The sequence below is a fragment of the Tupaia chinensis genome, unplaced genomic scaffold (genome assembly GCF_000334495.1).
Source record: "Tupaia chinensis unplaced genomic scaffold, TupChi_1.0 Scaffold140218_1, whole genome shotgun sequence".
NCBI classification, from domain to species: Eukaryota; Metazoa; Chordata; class Mammalia; order Scandentia; family Tupaiidae; genus Tupaia; species Tupaia belangeri.
The window spans coordinates 2,074,305-2,096,502 of NW_006200097.1; the positions used below are offsets into that span (position 1 = coordinate 2,074,305).

General features: G+C 36.1%; 1 protein-coding gene across 4 annotated transcripts; it reads right to left on the minus strand.

Annotated features, from left to right (window-relative positions):
- Positions 1 to 1,854: 1,854 nt before the first annotated feature.
- Positions 1,855 to 22,198, minus strand: FAM76B (family with sequence similarity 76 member B). Of its 4 annotated transcripts, none has more exons than XM_006162582.3 (11): positions 22,073 to 22,198; positions 21,212 to 21,276; positions 20,348 to 20,402; positions 18,802 to 18,957; positions 16,611 to 16,810; positions 13,665 to 13,712; positions 13,391 to 13,471; positions 12,593 to 12,725; positions 8,783 to 8,884; positions 6,576 to 6,698; positions 1,855 to 3,263 (listed from the first exon to the last, which is right to left on the minus strand). In XM_006162582.3, the coding sequence occupies exons 1-11, from the start codon at positions 22,157 to 22,159 to the stop codon at positions 3,174 to 3,176; spliced, it is 1,140 nt and encodes a 379-aa protein (XP_006162644.1). In that variant the 5' UTR covers positions 22,160 to 22,198; the 3' UTR covers positions 1,855 to 3,173. The 4 variants fall into 4 exon arrangements, with proteins under 4 accessions (XP_006162644.1, XP_006162643.1, XP_027621812.1 ...); XM_006162581.3 differs by having other exon boundaries at positions 12,593 to 12,728; XM_027766011.1 differs by lacking the exon at positions 6,576 to 6,698.

A 22,198-nucleotide genomic window follows, 5' to 3' on the forward strand; every position in this document is an offset into this window, starting at 1 on the left:
CAGCTATACATAGTACGATATGCTTTGTTGCTTTGAAATATTAGCTCAATTAAATAAAATTGTGTATTTTTCTCCCAGAAAAATAACTATTGCACTATAGTCTTAAACAGAAAGGAAAAGTTTCTAATTTGCGGCCTGAGCCACTGTTTTAGGATGCCATACAGGGAAAATGGTGAGAAAGTAGGTGTCACTTTGGAAGGCTCAACAACGATCCCTCCAAAATGTCCATACCCTGACCTCTGGAACCTGCGGATACATTACTTTATATGACAAAAGGGACTTTCCAGCTGTGATTAAGTTAAAGGGCTGGAGATGGGGAGATTAGCCTGTACATCCAAGTGTTTCCAACGATGTCTTCAGAGAGTCCTTATAAAGAGGGAGAGACAGGTGCTACAGTATGAGAAGGCCGTTATCAGTAGCAGAGATATGGCTTTCACCTTTGAAGATGATGGAAAGGTCAATGGGCTCACAGAATACAAGGAATGTAATAGAAGCTGAAAAAAGGGAATGGAACAAATTCTCTGGGGCTTCCCAAAGAAACCCACCCTGCCCACACCTTGACTTTAGCCAGTGAGACTGATTTTGGACTTTGGCCTCCAGAACTCTAAGAGAGTTCATTTTTGTTCTTTTAAGCCAATACGTTTTTGGTAATGTGTTACAGCAGCAATTGGAAACTAGTGCAAAGCTTTTGAGAAGTTTTTATTGTGAAATATTGGATTTAGAAAAAGTACAAAATGTCAACAGTCAGATGTGTACAAGTACAGTATTTCAATAGTCTATACATGTGAACAGCGTAACAGGTTCACTGCAGAATGCATATTCAGACCAATACATCCTAAAAAGGACTGCAATATTAACAGGCTTTTAACATAAATAACTTGAGCCAAAATGACCCTCACTGGTAAACGCTAATTAATAGCAGAAAACAGGCTAAAAGCACAATACGGCACACCATAGTATCTCTTTACAGGTCCACATTTAAAGAGTATCAGCTTATTATGTCAATACACTACAGATTCAGGACTGGGACAGAATTACTAAGTTTACATAACTGCAAAAAATTTAAGTTATAAAGTCACAGAATAAGAGGGTATTTAATTAGGGCTAAATACTGTAAAGCCTCTCAAATAGTTTAGCCTCCGAATTTACAAAACTTAATTGTTTAGGCTGATTCAATTTTTAAAGTGGGGGTAGGGATGTGAGGGCGCACATTTCTTTTGTAGCATCTCCAACAAAGTATAAGAACTACTACAATTTACTTAAAAAACCATAATGACCACTGTGGATTGACAAATGACTATGAAACTACAATATAAAACACTATAAATCTTAAAGAAAAATGATTATCTTATGAATTTAGCAAATCTTGCAAATATTAAAATCCAGGTTAAGGCATTATTTCTCATTGTTGAAAGTACTAAATTTAAGAGTAATCTCATAAAAATAAAATGGTTTAATTTTTCCAAGTCTGACTGACTCAATCTTTTACTCTCACTTGAAAATTATCCTACGTTTCTAAATTGGACAAAGAACTATTTGGTATCACTTTATAATGAGCAATTATAGAAAACGTCTATTGAAATACAAGACACGTTAAAAAAAATTGTTATAATAATATGTTCTTAAGAAGGCCTATATCTGTTATGACATTCATAGTCAACACCTGCCTAAAAACAAAACCTTTTAAACTTATATTAGTTGAAACAAATTTATCTTTGCCCATAAATCTCCACAGAAGAAACTCTTTCACTCTATATAGTATATCCAGCAATGCCTCAGGCTTTAAAATTGAAGTAAAAGTCTAAGCTGATATTAGATCAATTCCATAAAAGTCAAAAACCACTGGATCAGAACAGAGTCAATGATTCACATAACTATCCCACTCCACCTCAATCTTTTATAGATGATTTAAAACACTTTGAGACAATTTATTATAAATAGTGCCTGAATCTTACAGTAGATTCCAATTTATTGAAAGGTAATCACAGATTAAAAAGTTCAAAATTTTTTTCCAGATTTGCTTTCAATTTACAAATTAAGTATGGCAGATATAAATATTAACTTAGATAACCACACGTTATAGGAAAAGCAGATACATGGACCACTGTAAAAACATTATTTTAAGAACTTTTATATATATAAAAAAGGAAAACATGTTAACTTGTGAAATATAAATGTGAAGCCATGACATAAAAAATAAACTTACTCTATTAAAAATGATTTAAAATTAAATCTTTGGGGAAGTATTTTGACATAATTAAATGAATTCTGTGACCAATAGCTTCCCTTACCACACAAAAACAAACTACAAATCATCTAAAGTCTATGCATTATCAGTTCTTAATGGAACTTCAGACATTTTACTAGCAACTTTGATTTCCTTTTGAAATAGGCTTCTGTACATATGCATTTATATACAAACATTTATTAAACATGATTTTAAAACAAACTATGTACAAAAGATCAGCATTCCTATAAATAAAAACATTAGGTGGCAAAAAGGCACTTGTAAGTAAAAATCTACAGTAGTTTTTACAAAACAAAACACATTTTACCGTGGATACTGTACAAGAAATTTGAATTCCTATGCCAATAATGAAAATGCTAGGTTTGCTAACTAATGTTAATGATGTAACTTTTAAAAAACATATTTACATATACTTTGAAGTTCATTTAATAAAAAGCACCATGATTCTCCTAAATTCATGTTGATGCAAAGTAAAAACAACAATCCCCCAAAAACCAGTGTTCACCATTTTCCTTGTTTAAAAGTTTTTATATTTCTAAATTGAAAACTATCTGAAATTAGCATAGTGTAAAACAGCGAAAGAAAAAACCCTGCTGCTTGGACTTCTTAAAATCATACCTACTCTGTTATTGCATGTTGCATTTTATGAAGAGCACTACTCATGTACTCCTTTACAACTGTTTAATACTATTGCTGGCAAGAAAGTTCCTGGGTATCAAATAATTAAAAAGTCACTTCAAACCAGTTGAAGTTTTATCTGAATGTTTACAACTTAAAAATGCTATATATCAGTTACAAAAGTGAATAGGAAACACGCCAATTCATTTGGTGTGTAAAAATATTTTTCCACTACACAGAATTTAAGAGCGTCACAGAATTTTTTCCCCCAAATTTACACTGCAGAAACAATAAACAAATTACTTTCTCAAGGAGATGTTAGTATGCTTCCACTTTTGTCAAACTTTTTACCCTTTGACAATGCCGCAACCTGTTTGAGTAGTTCTCTGTTTTTGGCCTGTAGAAGACAAAATATTCCAGATTATAATGTTTGAAATATTACTAGGAGTCAAGAGGAAGTATATTACTTATTCAACAATTATTTTCATTTATATAATGAAAGAGCTCACCAAACTACTAACAGATTAAATGAAAGAGGTGTATTTAGTTTCATCTTTTTGGAATTAAAGGAAAATTCTAGATTGATTATCAATTCCCTTTGTAAATGTCAGTATTAATATAATTGCTGTCTAAAGATACAATTGTTTATATATAAAAAGTAACAAAGTGAATTAATTTAAAACAAGGTCCAAATTTTTAGATAAGAAAAAAAAAATAGCCCTTTATCATAAAAACATGCAAGGAAAAATTATGAAGGTTGTGATTTGTAATAAATAAAATCAAATAATGAATCAAGGGTTCATTTCAGAGGACTATTTCCCAGCAAGTTGTATAAGGTCTTTCATTCAATGTTTACCCTTCTGATAGAACAAACACTAAGTCACTTAAAAAAAAAAAAAAAAGACTTTCTTTATAAAGCACCCATTAGAAACACCTCTTCTCATACTATTTTTTGTTACTTTAATTGCCACATAGTCATTTTTTTTAAAAGAAGTATTTTATTTAACTTTTATTTATTATCATTATTTTTTTCCAGTTTGATCAGAGAGAGAGAGAGAGAGAAAGAGAGAAAGAGAGAGGAAGTGAGAAAGCAAGCCACCAGTTCCGAGACTTGAACCGTGCTCAGCCATGTGGGAGTCCAACGCCTTTAACCACATGCCACCTGCTGGCCCCAATTGCCACAGTCACTTGGCACTGGCTTTAGAGTGATCGGGCAGTTCTAAATCATCACTGTCTTCAATTTCAGAAAAATTCCAAATTTTGGCAGGCAAGGTTCAGAATTTCATGAGTTGCCTGAATTTGCACTTCCTTATCAAATGTCTCATTCACCACTAGCAAAATCATTGTCCTTCAGCCGATCAATGTACTATGATGAGCACCAGTGTTTAGTGAAGAGGAGTGTGTAAGTAAGGACCTTCGATGAGTACTTTCATATTCTGACTACCTTTGCCACCCTATGCAGTCTCTTAGCTGTGGAAATTTAAATAAGGATGGCCTGTATATACAAATACATAGTGATCAAGCATGTCTGAGGTTTCTGAGCCAAAATAAGGAAAGAAATGTACCTGAACACTCCCCTAAAATTAAAATTTTAAAAATATTCTCTGGTTTATGCCACAGGTTTCAAGATTTTTTTGAGACACTTTTTAACCTCAGTGCATCTTCTATTCCACTTTTGTATGCACAGTTAAAAACCCTCCTCTACACATGCCACCATAAAGTGGTTTCATAAAATATAAAACTTTCCCAGGCTACTCACTTCTACCCCCTCACTCTTTCCAGTCAGACTCTTCTTAATTAACACTATGACCTCCAAAATGCAAATATTCTTGGTGCTATCTTATTTGTCCAAATCAAATCATTTTTTGTTTAGGTGCATGATTAACAGAAATTTTGTACTCAATGATTATCAGATAACTAAGGTGGTAATGAAGTGCTTCAAATACAAATTCAGAAACCAAATTTTTAAACTTCAAATTTAGAAATCATCAAATAGAAAAGAATTAATAGTTGAGAAGCTTGGAAAGCAAATTGATGAGAATGCCTGGCAATTAGGGAAAACAAACACCACATTCATAATAATCAGTCTATTTCTCAGCTGGCCAATGTCCATCTTTAAGTTTTTTAATTAATTGCCAGCTACTTGTTATTTAATTTATAACAGACTCACTGGCTAAAAATAAAAAATTTAAGAGGTGGGAACCAGCAGTTAGCGTAATGGCTATGTCACTGGATTCCCACGTACTCGACCGTGGTTCGCGTCCCAGACTCGGTGGCTTAGAACTCACGCCGGGCGCATGTGTGGGCATACCCAAGATCCCGAGAGGAGAATAGAGGAGAAGGGATTGCGGTGTGACCATCCCCCCTGGGGGGTGATTTCTCGCTTTCTGTCTCTGTGTCTCTCTCTGACTGTCTGGCGAGCACACGCGCCCTATAGCGAAAAACTCTCAAAAAAAAAAAACATTAAGAGGCAAATTTAAAATACAAATAAATGCAGGGCATATAAAAAAACTGTCTGCAAATTTGCTTCAAAGAGACTTCCACAGATCTGTAAGTTACATTTATATAAAAAATGTTTACACTGACATGCCAAATGTTTAAATACTGAAACCTTCAAATTATCTTTTCTCAATTATCATTAATTAAAAAGTAAAAGTCAATGCATTTATAATTTTCATATTCTAACTCAAAAATCAAGTCTTGAAAGCAATTTTTCATTTCAATGCTTAAGTAGCTAATTTTCAGTCTGCATTTATACATATAGTTCCCTAATGACATCACTAACACATTTTTTATTGATAAGTTGCATAAGAAAGGTCTTTAAGATAAATCAACAGTGGGGCCCACAGGTGGCATGGTAATTAAGAGTGCTGGACTCCCACATGGCTGACCATGGTTCGAGCCCCAGATCTGGTGGATTGCTTTCTCACTCCTCCCCTTCCCTCCCGCCCCTCTCACTGTCCCTCTCTGGTCAAATTAAAATAAATAAATAATTAATTTTAAAAAAGATAAATCAACAGTGTATACCCTGTTAAATGGACCCAAGTCCAATTCTGTCTTTTTCTAATTTGAGTAACATAAACAACTTTTTGTAGTACAATATTTAAACATATACACATTTTAAGTTTAAATAGGTTTCCCTAAAATAAATTTCTTTAGTATGTACTATGCAAAAGCCAATGAAATTATTTTAAACTCTTAATCAATAAGGTTAAAAATGTTTAGACATGTTGGCCCAAAGGAAAAAAAACTAACGGGATTAAGAGTCGTATAGATCCTCCTTTAAATCCTAGATCTGCCACTGACCTGCTATGGAAACAAGCATACCCCTTTATTTGAAAAACAAACTCCACCATTCACCTAGAAATGACTTAAAAGGACTAATCCAATATATAAAGCACTTAGCCTAACACAGGAACTGGTACATAGTAGGCACTCACAGTAGGACAGAGTAGGCAAATGTTAGCTCCCTTTCTCCTTTTAGCCACTTATTAAACAAATGGTAGTATTTTTGTTTCGTATTCTTACTATTATAAATAATTTGGTGTGTTTTAGGGGTGTGTTTTAGACAATTTTTCATGTAATGTTCAAAGCTTATTCCCAGGCCTGGTAATTAAAAATATTTTATGAGCTATCAGAATAAAATTTTGTGTTACAGGGTTCAATTCCTTATCACATAAAAACAAAAATTTTAATTTTGTTTACTCACCTTAGATGAGAATCCTACTAGTACTCTGGCTGCTAAAGGGAGTGGGGTAAAAAGACAGCACTTAGCTGTGACAGAAATGTGCCAGAATATCTCTAGCAATAACCCAAGATACAGGGAAGTGGCCTGAAAACAAGCATGAAGAGAAAACCTGAGTAACCTGAGGTGATGGGAGCAGGGGAAAGTACAGCAAACCTGTGTCAGAAGATGTAGGTTTCTATGCCACTAATTGTGTGCCAAGTTCATCTGTAAAATGGGAATACCATTTAAGTCGGCTATTTTAAGGAGTAATTAAGATACTATATGTAAAGTCATGTTGAAAATGTCCTACTTTTTAAACTTGAAAAAATTCTTAATTTTTTTTTAAAGAAACTTTGCTATCGGGTGCATATGCTCACAGGAGTGAGACAAAGAGGTAGGGGAGTGAGAAGTACCCTCCCCTCCATGAAGATGGCTACGTCACAACTCCTCTTGGCACTGCGGGCGTGTACACACAAGGGCCCAGCATGTTTTTCAAGCTGCCAGGTCCTGGACTCAAACAGCCGAATCAGCCATGTGGAATCCTGGTGCCTTATCCACCACACCACGGCTGGCCCAGAAAATGTTCTACTTCCATATAAATATTAATTACGACTGTTATTATATAAAACTTCAGCTATCAACCAAGAGGGGACAGGCTTAAGACGCCAATCTGGCTAAGTCAAAAGGACACTGTGCTTGCAACTATGGCTTATAAAAAAGGCTTTCTTTTTTACAGTTGGAGATACAAAGTTAAATCATTTCTAAGTACCACTTGGAGCTATTCTGTGACCACATTCAGGATTTACTGCAGAACCGGTTAACCACATTTAATCAGAGGTCATCACACCTAAGACTTTGTTCCAGGTACTCATTCATTCAGCATTAATAACTTAATGAGGGAAAAAAAGTATCATACTAACACTTGATAGTAGATCTGGGGAAGAAAAAAAAAAAAAAAAAAAAAAAAAAAACCCCCGTGATTTAATGTACAAGAAGTCTAAGATGTGATATGGGAAATCTCTCAGGACAGAGGAAAGCTGGGACAATTTGATAAATCACCACTCATTCAACCAACTATTTGAATGCCTACTACGTCCCAGACTCTGTGTGAAATTCTTCTTCAAAATTCTTTAACCCTAAGATCCGGGTTAAATCCAGGCAACCCATATCTCAAATTCAGCAGGTCTGTAAACTTTACTTAACTTAGGCTACTAGCAAACAAGTAGGAAGAGAGGAAAACTAGAAGAAAAAAATAGCAAATATCCCTTGGGGTTACTGATACAGAACCCTATGAATCCCTTTCTCCTCAAGCTGTACTCTCCCATCAAGTCTGAAGTTTGTGTGCTGGCATCTTCTATGCTTTTGAAACTTAAACCTTCTTAACCTTAATCTTATTACTGAAAGATTAATTTTACAAACGTCAGAATGTATAAATCAGACAGAACATGTCATTAATTTAGTGTGGTCCAATTTCTAGATTTATGAAACTTAGTTGAGAACACGCTTTAATAACAGAATGATCTGTACACACATGGGGTGCTCACCATCTCTGCCTACCAACATCAGGTACTACTCTGTTACTGCGGGACTCTCGACTTCCCCATGCAGTTGTTCTATACGCTTAAGTCTGCCTAATAACCTCTGCAGTACTCTGAGGTTGACATGGTTCACAAGTTGTTGGCATTTAGCAGAACCCTGTCAGGCTAGTGTAAATCACAATACACAGGTTAAATAATACACTCTGCCTTGAATTACTGCATGCAGCATAAATTTCCTGCACTGGAGGTCCCTAAGAATCACCTAATTCCCTTCCAATTACTTGAAGGGAACTAGAAAGAATGCCTATTACTAAAGACCTTATTTTCGACTTAATTTCGTGAATCGTTTGCTTTTAGCCTAATAATAACTGAATGTATCACAATAATAACTTCCTCTAAAAATCCCATTTGAAGGTTAGGCCAAAGTTTACAGGAGTAATGTAAAAATCACCTTTCAAGTGATTTATTTTGAACAGTAACTTTTAATGGGATCAGGATTAAAAACTATTATAAAGTCAAAATCACATCTGAAAACACATCAAATACAAACGAAATAGGGATACTGTTACCAAGTCTAAATCAATGAATGTTATTACCCAAGTTTAGCATTCTTTGTTTATGCTAAATGTTTTATGTAAATAATGCCTTTACCTGAAGTTGCTCCACAGTTTCTTTGTGAGCTTTTTCCATACTGTTCATCTTTGTTCTCAAATTTGACTCTTGGTACTGGAAGTCTGCCTTCAGTTCAGTTAACTATGAGAGTAAAAGAAAAGGTCTATTATGTATATAATACATACGCACAAATGTACACCATTTTCAATAGTCTTCATAATAAACGCATACTTCATTATGGAAGACATTAATAGCAATGTACCTTTTATAACCTGTCTAGAATTTGTCTTGTTGAAATGTATGCCCTATCTGGTTTACTGTAGTATAATTTTAACGTTAATGTAACACCAGACTATCAACACTTTCGAGAAGTAGCCTTTAACAAATAAATAAAAATGGATCCAGAGGACACAGAATTTGGCAACTTGTATGCCAACAGATAAACGTAATGGCTATTACCTTGGAAAATGCTTCAATTAAAATGTACTTCACATTAATAAAAATGAAGTAAACATTTAAAACTGCTTCAGATTAAAAATAATCTTTTGACAAGAAGAAAAAGGTTTCCCACTGGGAAAGCATAAAGAGCAATGACCTTATTTAACTAACAACATTTGAGGTAAAAATGGAGAACAAAAGCACTAAACTACAATTAACATGGAATGAAAAAAGGGAGGTAAGGTAAAATTTAATCTAAGTTAGACAAACATAAGAAAAAAATCAGTGGTTTGAGGAAGCAAAGGTCACATGAGTTTGTTTTTTTATAAATATAAATGACATATAAAAGCAAAATCTCATGACTTCAAACTAAAACTAAGTAATCAAGTAATTTCATTATAAGAACCATGCAGAAACATGGCTTCTGCTTCAGGTAGTATTTTTAAATGTTCCTTATTATACAAGCTTTAAATATTTGCATGTTCCAGACGAGTACTTGGTATAATGGTTATGTCACTGGACTCCCATATAGTCGACCATAGTTTGAGTCCTGGACCTGGTGGCTTGAAACTCACACCAAGCGTGTGTGTGTGTTTGTGCCTACAATCCTTTTTTTTTTTTTTTTTGAGAGGTTTTTGCTATAGGGCGCATGCGCTCGCCAGAAAGACAGAGAGAGACAGAGACAGAAAGCGAGAAATCACGCCTCAGGGGGGATGGCCACACCGCAATCCCTTCTCCTCCATTCTCCTCTCGGGATCTTGGGCACGCATGCACACGCGACCGGCGTGAGTTTAAGCCACCGGGTCCGGGACTTGAACTACGGTTGACTAAGTGGGAGTCCAGCATCATAGTCATTACACTAACTGCTGGTCCCATGTGCCTACAATCCTGAGAGGAGAATGGAGAAGGGATGGTGGTATGGCCATCCCTGCTGGGGCGTGGGGGGGGTGTCATTTCTCACTTTCTGTCTCTCTGGCCAGTACATGTGCCTTATAGCAAAAACCAAAACCAAAACAAAACACAAACATTCTCCTAGGGAGCCAGGAGGTGGCATAATGGTTAAGGCGCTGGACTCCAACATGGCCAACCACATTTTACGTCCTGGATTTGGTGATTTGCTTTCTCACTTTCCATACATCTTTCTCTGTCTCTCTCTAGTGGGTGCACATGCCCTATAGGAATTAAAATAATAATAACAATAAAATTAAATAATTTTTTAAAGATTTACTTAATTTTATTATTATTTTAATTTGACCAGAGAGACAGAGAGGGAGAGGGAAAGTGAGAAAGCAAGCCACCAGGTCTGGGACTCAAACTGCGGTAAGCCATGTGGGAGCCCAGCGCCATAACCACCATGCCACCTGCTGGTCCCCAAAATTAAATAACGCTTTAAAAAAATTTTTTTTTTTCTCTAAAAGCTCAGTAATTAAAAAAAAAAAATACTGGTAATCCAAAAGAACCATTGGACCAGCAGACGGTGTAATGGTTACGTTGCTGGGCTTCTATGTAGTTGGCTGAGTCCTGGACCTCGCAGCTTAAACGCAAGCTGGGCATGTATGCATGTGTACCCAAAATCCCAAGAGGAAAAGGAGGAGATGGGATTATAGTGTGGCCATCCCCCCCTTCCCGCCCGGGCTGGGGGTGATTTTTTGCTTCCTATCTCTTTGACTCTGTCTCTGCAGCAAAAGCACATGCCCTACAGCAAAAATTTTTCAAAAAAAAAGAACCATAAAGACACCATGATTATCCTATCTGGATCTCATATGTCAATTTTAACTTTTATATTTTGAATTTGCTTACAGAAACAAATGTATTAAATTTAAGTCTACTAAGCATCAAGGTGTGGAAAAATGTACATAAAAGCTGTTGAATGGCAAAAACAAAAGCCAGCTCATATTCAAGCACTACTATGGATACTGAGTGACTGATACTTCATATATGTACTAATATTTGTGTTCATGGCTCATCTATATTATAAGAATATCTTTCATATCCTTTTATTGTATGAGATTTACAGTAACTCAAACTACACTGTTTAGGACCTTGAGATAAGTTCAAAAGAAGGTTGTACCCTCAGAGATGGGCATACATCCATCACAGCACCCACAAGTCTTTATACTACGCTAGGAGCTGTAGTAAGTACCATGTATTTTCATTTAATCATCATAACCATGGCACAAGCCTGTATTAATTCTCCCATTTCTTTTCTTTTCTTGAGAGATTTCTGCTATAGGACACATGTGCTCGTTGGAGAGAAAGAAACTGAAAGCAAGAAACTCCCCCTCAAAGGAGACAGCCATACCACAATCCCTTCTCCTGGAATTTTGGGCACACACATGTCCAGTGTGGAGTATCAAGCCACAGGTTTCCAGGACTTGAACCACAGTTGACTATGTGGGAGTCCAGTACCTTAACTACTTTGTTCGCCACTGGCCCCAATTCTCCCATTTTTAAAATAAAAAATCTGAGGTCCAAAGAAGTGCAAGTGTTCTACACAGAGTCACACAGAAAAATATTAAAATAGGGACTTGAACCTAGTGTGCAGCTAAATGACTACAAAACTTGTTTCCAGCTCTACACCTGCTCCCTATTATGCCATCCTGATCTTGTAGAAGAAAACTTTAAATTGATCTATAATTCTATTAACATTCATCTTTTTACTAAATAAAAAACATATTTGATATTCTTTTTGATTTAACTTGATAAACACCATTCTAATAAGTGCATTTAATTTCCTACAAAATGATGTAACCTAACCACCACACAGGAAATACCCATATTTTTACTTTTCACAATGATTTGATCTGGATTAATATAAAGTCTTTGATCAGTATATCTAAGATCATATTTAATTTCTGTTCATACTATATTTTATTTACATCTCATTTTTACATGAAGATGTTAGACCTATTTTTAAATGACATGCTTACTGAAAACTAATGTTAAATTATTACCATTCTAATTAGTTCTCAGTCAATTCTTTTTTTTTTTGGAGATGTTTTTGCTATAGGGTGCGTGTGCTCACTGGACAGACAGAGAGAGACATAGAGACAGAAAACGAGAAATCACCCCCCAGAGGGGATGGTCATGCCACAATCCCTTCTCCTCCATTCTCCTCTCAGGATCTTGGGCATGCTCACACATGCGCCCGGCATAAGTTTAAGCCGCTGGGTCCGGGACTCAAACCATAGTAGACTACATTATGCTAACTGCTAGTCCCATTCTCAGTCAATTCTTAAGACCTAAAACTCTGAAATACAATTTTTATTCATTTTTATTAGATGGCTTAGATTCCAATTATAAGGAATCACACACAGTAAACATTACCACATTATTAAAGAAAGTCTATTAAGACTTGCAAATAGCAAGACATAATCAATCTTACTAGACTTTAGTGAAGCATGCACTTACCTTTTTATCTTTTTCTAAAATAGTCTGGTCCCTTTGCTGTAAGAGACGCTTGAGTGACATCACTTCTTCTTTCAGTTGACTTATAAGGACAAAATTGTCTGTTCCCCCACTATCTGCTGACTGATTTATAGAGCTACTAAAAAGAAAAAAGTAAAACACAGTTAAATGAAATAGAAGGAAAGTTATCAGGTGTTCAAATTGCATAAATTAGACAATTCCACAAACATCCTTAAGGCTAATGCAAAAAAATATGTACCTGACAGAAATGGATGCAACTGGCAAATTACCTTACTAATGGCACACATTACATACACCTGCAGAAATATAATTCAGTATTAGCTTTTAGGGGGTCAATACTTCTAGTGTAAAGCAATAGGCAGCCAATTTGTACAGTAACATCAGCAAACTTGGCTAATGAACTAAAACAAAGTCACGCTCATAATATTTTAAATCTAAAAACATTTTCTAAGCAGGTCAATTTAAAATATCACAATTAGATTTGTGTTCCTTTGAAGAATAATTAAGAGAAGATCCTCTGTTCAGATCTTTTTTTTTTTTTCAAAACCCAAATTTATTCCCCAAATAGAACATAGTTCAGTGCATTGTTCAGTGCCACTTTTCTATTGCCAAAATTAAGTTAATTTTTAGCTGAGTATGTTTACTCTTCTAGGTGACTCAAAAAGGTCAATGTAGAAGACACACTCATGTTTCTATTCTATTATCTAGTAATAACTGGCAATCAATCGTAATATTCAAATTAAGTTGAATTTTTATAACACTAAAGGAATTCATTTTTACCTATCTCCATTTGATGGCTTAGATTCCAGTTTGGGCTTTTTCTTTGGAGTTTCATTCTGAATTGCTGCAGAGGATTTATGGCTGAAATCAAACGTAATAACAATTAAGAATAGTTAAAATAAAAGGGCAGCGGCACTGGATAACTTATTCTTCCCCTAAAATATTCTTGAACATAACTGATTAACTTTTGTTAAAGCCTAAATAACAAAGGTAAACAAATATCATATTTAAAAAAATTTTCAAAATGCTTTAGAAAATATGTTAATATATTTACCTCTGTTTCCATAGTCCCTGCTCTTGTTCTGGACTTAGATTGCTGATTCTGAAAAATACATAAATGACATCTAATAACATTTATTTAACAATCTATGTTTACCAGCATTTTTTCTCCACGGAATAAAATTTTATGTGTATAATCTGTTCCCCCAAAAAAGAGTATATATAAGTTTTCAGGCTAAGCAAATATGAGAGGTCTTCAAAAAGTTCATGTAAAATGTGTATTATAAAAAACTTTGCATGGATTTCAAATTTTTCATAAAAATAAATATACCTTAATTCTATTTTTTCATAAACTTTTTGTATATTCAATAAACCTCATTTGAATAAAATATATTTAATCACAATACTAGCCATCCTGAAACTTTTAAGAAAGGTACACTGATAAGAGGCTGAATTTTCTTTCTAATCAGATCTTCACAATTCAGGTTAATATCATACCAACAGTTGGGGTAAATAAATATGAGAACTAGCACAACAGGGTTCTATAATTCTGAAGTCAAGAAATAACTGTACTCTGGCTACCTTAACTATTTAGATAGAAAAATGGAATGTTAAAAAATAGCCTTGGGACCAGCAGTTAGCATAATGGCTATGTCGCTGGACTCCCACGTAGTTGACCGCGGTTCGCATCCCGAACCCGGTGGCTTAAAAAAACTCACGCCGGGCGCGTGTGCGTGTGTGCCCAAGATCCCTAGAGGAGAACGGAGGAGAAGGGATTGCGGCGTGGCCATCCCCCCTGGGGGGTGATTTCTTGCTTTCTGTCTCTCTGTCTGGCGAGCGCACGCGCCCTATAGCAAAAACCTCTCCAAATAAATAAATAAATAAATAGCCAACAGCATAGTGATTAATGTGACTGGATCCACATGGCTTACTGTGTTCCAAGTCTGGGAACTAGCAGCTTGGAAAACAAGTTACACACGTGTACACGCATGACCAAAACTCTAAAAGGTGGAAGAGATGGGGAATAAAGAACTGTGTTGTGACCAACCCTATGTAAAGGTTCTTTCTCACTTTCTCTGTCTCTCTCAGCAAGCACACACACCCTTTAAGTTCAAGACTCTCCTAAAAACCCTAAGTAGACAGGGTCAGCAGATGATGTAGGGGTTAAGCACTGTATTCTCACATGGCTGTCAGTGGTCCAAGTCCTGGATCCAGTGGCTTGAAAATCATGCTGGGCATGTGTGTGTGTGTGCATACCTAAAATCCTGAGGAGAACGGAGAAAGGACTGTGACATGGCCGTCTCCCTGGGGTAGGGGAGATTTCTCACTTTCCTTTTGTCTCTCTCCATCAAATAGTTCATAATCATCAAATACAAACATATTTATATTTCTTAAGTAATCAAAAGAAAAGGAAATTCTAAGTCAATACTGACTTCTTTTTTTAGAGATTTGTCATGTTTTCAAAACACTGTGTTACTATTATATAATTTGATCTCTACAAACACACTCTGATTGTGTGCTCTTTCACATCTTATAGTCAAATTTAATCTGTAAAGGACAGGGGAAAGAGACATTTGAACAAACAATCTCTGGAGTAGGTCTGACATATGTTGCTATGGTATATGCTATTTGTCATATTTTTTCTTAAAGAAGCAAAAACAAGGAAGATTTTGTTGCTTGAGGTACTCTGATACATACAGAACATGAGGCCAGCAGGAGGCATAGTGGTTAAGATGCTGGACTCCCACATAGCTGATAAGTTTGAGTCCCAGATCCAGTGGCTTAAAACTAATGCACACGCAGGTACATGTGTGTGAATGTCTCAAGAGGATGGAGAAGGAATTGTGGTGTAGCCATTCCCTACTGGGGGGTGATTTCTCGCTTTCTGTCTGTCTGTTTCTCCCTCTCTCTCTGGCAAGCGCATGTACCCTAAACCAAAAACTCTGATAAAAAAGGGCACAAGATTTTTTTCAAAGATAGATTAGAGATCACTGGACTGTGGTGTACCAGATACACCTTAGTAAACACAATGTAGCAGATCAGTGTCTCAATAAAACCTCATAACAGGTGCTCTGTACAGTCTGTAATAAAATCTTGTTAATTATGCAGAACTGTATTATACTCCAAAATTACAAGATATGTTCAAAAAGGGTGGGCCTAGGTGTTTTTGTAAATAAAGCTGTATTTTAAATACCTGAAACTTTAAAGATTCATAGAGAAATTTAGGAAAAGAACAAATTTTTCTGAAATTGGGAGTACATGCTTATTTTTCCCCCGCTTTCTGTGTTTGTCTGTTTTTAATGTTCTTGATTTTTCCACAAAAACTAAAAAGGACAGTTAAAAAAACTATACTACTCATGCTAAGTGTTAAGAGATTACTACTATGTAACTTTTCCCCCTACCAGGTCACTTTAAAGGATGGAGAAAGGATTGTGTACAGGGTTCCTGTGTGTGTGTGTTCTAAAAAATGGCCAAGTACCATTAAACTATTATTTGTCATATTTTGTGGACTGCCGAGATTAAGAATGTTTCTATTACAATCACAAATGATAGGGCTATAATGTATTCTCCAAAGATTGTATTTCCAAGTCATTTGTTCTCCTTACTAAATCAAATTAATGAAAACTGATGTAAATATGATTTACAAGTAAAATTCTAACAATTAAGTAAAAAAACCAAGGCTTTAAATAACGTTAAGTGATTGAAGTACTAATATTAACTAATATTTTGACTTTGCTAACTGCTGGTCCCGACTTCATGATAGAATTTTATAAATTTCTTAAATATCCTATCTTTGTCATCTTGTAAACAGCTAAACACAACCCATATGTGTATTTTTGTACACTGAGTAAGGCGAGGACACAGCTTCAGACATTCCAAAAGCTTACTATGTGTGAAGAAAATGAGACCAACATACAGCCATTATTTACAAGAACTAAATACTAATATGACATTAAAATTCCAGGAAGGATTTTAGAAAACCTGATTTCAAAATACTTACTTGTGATGGCTACTGCTGTGTCGGTGGTGATGGTGGTGATGATGGTGATGATGTTTTGAATGATGCTGGTCTTTCTCGGTAAGAGAAGAAGAAGATGAATTTGAATGTGATGATCCCAAGCTCTTCCTTTGCTCTTTTGTCTTCTGTAAAACTCTCTTATATGATAAAGTACAGAGCCAACACAGTAACTTCCCATCAACCTTTAAGGAAAATATTTGTAATTAGATTAGATGTATTATTCATAAATTGGCTGTACGTAAAACCAAATAAGATAAGTGCTCAACTTTCAGTTTATTTCATCTACACATACATATGTACATTCACAGATTTTTGCCAAAAAAAAAAAAAAAAAAAGAATTTTCTGATACTTGGAAACAAGCTTGTTTGGAAGAAAATAAAAGGAGTGAGCATGATATGTAGGCTTTCATTAGTTTTGAGGCATTTTTAATTTGGAGAGAGAAATATTATGCTTATTTTCCAGAATGGGAAAAAAAAAGTTAATAATACACTTCTATGAAGTCTTGCTAGAATTCTTAATTCACAGTGACAAAATACTTCCCACTGAAGAAAATATTGTGAATTTATAGGACAAGAAAGTGTAAATGATCCAATAGTCAATTCTGATTATTTGTACACTTGCAAATCTGCCTACTTGGTAAAGTTTATCTGCAACCCCAAACTAAATACTTGTAGATGAACTTTTGTGGTCACTCACACACATGCAGAGTGGCAAAAACACTGTCACCTGACAGCCTATGTTCCCAGCTGAGGTGAAATGGGTGACACTTGGCCTTCTTATTTTAATTCTCATACTGTAAACAAGCATCCATTTCATGTTCTACTTGGTGTCATGTTTTTCAAAGTTTTGCGCTTTTTATTCATGATTTTGATGTCTAAAATGGTCCCAAAGAGCAGTGCTGAAGTGCTGTATATTTAATTGCTAAGCTCAAGGGTGTAATGTGCCTTATAGAGAAATAATGTGTTAGATAAGCTTTGTTCAGGCAACATTAGTGCTATTGGTCACAAGTTCAATGAAATGAATCAACATATATTTTAAACAAGTATCAGCGAACAGAAAATCACAAAGATTACGTACTGATCAAATGACCAAACATGTTATGACCAGAGACGAGAACCTAATCCTTAATCTCCCTTAGGAGCAATGGTTCAGTATTCACTAATTCAGGGTTTGGGGCAACTTTAGAGAACATACATCACATAAGGAGAATCAATTTTACTTGTCATTGGGGAGAGGAAGGTTTCTTTCCAAAATTATTTAGACCAAATCTATAAAAATAAAATCACGGGACCAGCAGTTAGCGTAATGGCTATGTCGCTGGACTCCCACGAAGTCGACTGCGGTTCGTGTCCTGGACCTGGTGGCTTAAACTCATGCCGGGCACATGTGCGTGCGTGCCCAAGATCCCGAGAGGAGAATGGAGGAGAAGGGATTGCGGCATGGCCATCCCCCCTGGGGGGTGATTTCTCGCTTTCTATCTCTCTGTCTCTCTCTGTCTGGCAAGCACACGCGCCCTATTGCAAAAACCTCTCCAAAATAAATAAATAAATAAATAAATAAATAAAATAAAATCACGTTTCTACCTTCTGTCTGCTCACATGATGAATGTCACAGGGGCATGTCTTACAATTAGAGTCCATTCGCTGCGGTGGGGGAGATCAAGTAGGACCCTTCAGAGACAGTCATCCTCTTAATCGAAATTAATAGACCACAGGAGACCTGTGTGCATGCTGATCAGCAGAGAAATGACGCATGCACACATACTAAGTCATGGTGGACAGAGAAAAACCGAAACAGGACCAGCAGATGGCGTAATGATTACATCACTGGACTCCCACGTAGTTGATCATGGTTTGAGTCACAGATCCAGAGGCTTAAAAGCCACACTGGGCGCATGTGTGTGCATGCCCAAAATTCCAAGAGGAGAATGGAGAAGGGATTGTGGTATAACCATCCCCCTCGGGGATGATTTCTCAATCCCTATCTCATATGTGCCCTACAGCAAAAAGAAAGAAAAAAAAAAAAAAACTAACCACTCCTTCACTTTCATCTATAAGCTTTCAGGAGCCCAAATAATAGATCATATCTTAAGCTTACTAATTATTATTAGCTAAATAGTTTCTACCTTGTTTATTTTATTAACTTTCAAGAAGTGACAAATATAAGACATACCTTTCTTCTTCCTTCCTCCTTCCGATCAAAAGCACATTGTTGTTTGCACTGCTCACAGGTCTGAGGTGGTCCATATTTTTTCTCTGAATTTGTGCAACGCTGACACTTGGTACCAATAAATGCTGCAATTATGTTACAGTACTGACAAGGCTTGGGCTGAAAAAACACACATTTTCTTTAATTCAAATATTTTAAAAAATGAAAAATTTCCTACATAAAACATACCCAGTGTTACTGATATATTTCTGGAATGAATTAAGCAAACTAATAGGTAAAAATGTTTTCTGTCAAAAATTTTATCTTGCCTCTATTCATTCAACTAACATTTATTTCTAGAGCCATGAAACAACTACTCTATTAAGATATTAAAATGGTAACACTATGAGAAATATATTTATTATTTACATATGTTTTATAAAAGTTAAGCATGGTAAAGGTCTCAAACAAAATAAAGACACAAAAAAGTCTCCAGTATCCACATTTTAAGGGAATGACCAACTAATATCCTGGTTAGCTTATTTAGGGTATCATTTACTAACATATACAAATAGTTACCATACCAGGAATATATATTAGAATTCCCGGCTTTAAAAAAAACTGGCACAAACACATTCAACATAAATTATAACAAGTACACCTTTATTTTCTTTGATATTCAAAACTAATTTCAGAATAGCATAAAACATTAAGGTCAGCACATTTATTAATAATAACTGTGTAATATCCCAATAATGACTATAAAATATACGCCAGACAATTTGTACTAGGAGAATATCATGACTTTGTAAATAAATACCTAAATTATACAGCTATACAAACATAGGTCTGAAGGGGGGGAAAAAGTTTAATTTTCCAAACTTTATGGATAAGTATGTTCTCCATAACCTAGCTTGCTGTATTTGAATCTTTAAAAGATGAAGGGGATCAACAGATGGTTACGTTGCTGGACTCTCATGAAGTCAACCACAGCTTAGTCCCGGACTGAGAGACTTAAAATTTACACTGGGCACATGTGCATGTGTGACTGAAATCCTGAAAGGAAACTGGAGAAGGGACTGTGGCATGGCCATCTCCCCTGGGGGTCTCTTTCTCTCTCTCCGGTAAATCCATGCGCTCTATAGCAAAAATCCGCTTCACTTTAAAAAAAAAAAAAGGTTAATAAATTTAAAAGTGAACTTCACATATAAAACGTGCACATAATTTGACCTTTTTTTTTTTTTCTTTTAAAGAGAGGTTTTTGCTATAAGGCACATGTGCTAGCTGGAGAGACCAAGAGAGGCAAAGAGAGCCACCAGGTTCAGGATTTGAACTACAGTCAACTTCATGGGAGTCTAGTCATTTAACCATTATGACATCTACTGGTCCTGTAACTTAGCTTTTAAAAATGTGGTTACCTCCCCATCAGTTTACAGAAAATTTCTTCCCTGAAATATTTCGTATGTTCAAGTATTTAAGGACATAATAATGGGTATGTTTTAGAATATCCACCATTGAGGAAAATATTAACTAATAACAAAATAAAATGAAAGGATAAAACAATACTTACTGTCCCAAATTGCTTCACGTTTTGAGCGCACTTCTTACAAATCGTGTTAGTTTTGCTGAAAGGGAAATCATATACTGATGATCACATTTCTGTAGCTTTCAAAGATAACTAGCCTGATGCTGAAGGGGTGAGTCAAAGATTTAAACCTACTCTAAACAGACATCAAGGATTTTATTTTTCTCTCAACAAATGTTAGGATCTTCTTAGAACTACTTTTCTTTTCCATTAACTTCAATATTTTTATACATATTATTTCGTATTTTTTAAAAAGAAATTTAATGTTTCCTATCGAGTTCTAAAATCCTGACACATACCACTATCAATGCACACAACATTACGTTATCAGTGCCTATCTAACCTGCCACTGGGCCATTCTCCATTGTCATGATGTCCACATCCATTTATGATGAAACTGTATTTTGTCCTCATAAGCTACTTTCCTGTGTACTCTCAAAAGGGCATCTCCTACTTTTTAAAGAGGATGTGATATTCTTCCAATGGCTGCTGTTACTAGATTTCATTCTAGGAAAAGTGTTGGTAACATTACAGACCTTTCCTTGGGCCCATTAATATCCCACCTTTTTTAGCGGTAATTGTTTGTCCACATTTTCATTAGCAAGGTTGCACATTTTTCATGTATAATTTAATCTTTATTTCTTCGCATGTAAACTAATGTCTATTTATGAAAAAAAGTTACTTTTTTTGGGTATTTCCTCTCCCACCATCTATAATAAGGTTTATAAGGTAAAATTCATGGGCTAAACCACTTTTTAAAAATACTGTAATACAAACATGAAATTACAGCCAAGTATTCCTTACAGATAACATGGTCTTTAACAATCAAAAACTGTTCAGTATACAAACCTCTCTTGTTGAAATTCTGATCTGCAGTAAGTACATTTTACAATAGGATGTGCAATCCGACATTCCTGTAATAAGACAATACGTTAGTATCTATCTTAAAGTTTCAAATTTTACTTTTCTGGTAGAAAACTATTTCCCAACCTAGTCAAACATTTAAAACATAAATAACAACTGACCCCCAACTTAAAGAAGGGGGTGACTTATCACGTAAGTGGCCAATCACAATATAATTCCTTAGGGAAAGCATAGGTGTCTTTGTCTTTATTAAATATAGAGGATGTATTACTGATAAATTAAGAAAGCTGTCAAGGCCGATTTCAAGGATTGGTTAAATGTGAAACTACTTATTATTTTACACCGTTGCTCACAGACAGCATCCCAGCTTTAATGGGATGGGAGGGGCTCCAAATCAGAGCACTCTGTTCCCAAACCAGTCGCTTCGCTTTCCTGGACAGGGAAGAAGGATGCCATCAGCTTTGCGGCTTCGGGTTCCTAGCAAGAAAGTGCAAAAACCGTCCCCTGCCTCCTCGTGGAAGGAGAGGACAGACCAGGCAGAAAACCGAGATGAAAACATCTCCACCCCAGGGTCTCTGCGGCATAGACAGGTGGCTGCCTCACTCAGCCCCACCCGAGACCCCAGGACGCGGAAGGGACCCGGCCCCCTCATGGGAGAGGGCAGGATTCTGTCTCCTTCAGGGCTCTTTCCCAGCTGGTGTCCAGGCCCTCAGGAAAAGAGGTCCTCAAGCTCCAGACTCCCAAATCCTGGAGGCACCGGAGAAGAGAGCCGGGCTGCAGTGCAGTGGACACCCAGCCCCCTCGGGCTACGACAGAGACCCCGCCCGCCGCCCGGCGCCCACGGACCTTGCAGAGCTGCTGACCCTGGGAGAGCTCCTCGAAGGGATAGCGCTGGGTACACTTGGTGCAGGCGTACAGGGCCGAGGCCGCCATCCTGCTCCTCAGTCTCCTCCTCCGCCGCCGCCGCCCGCT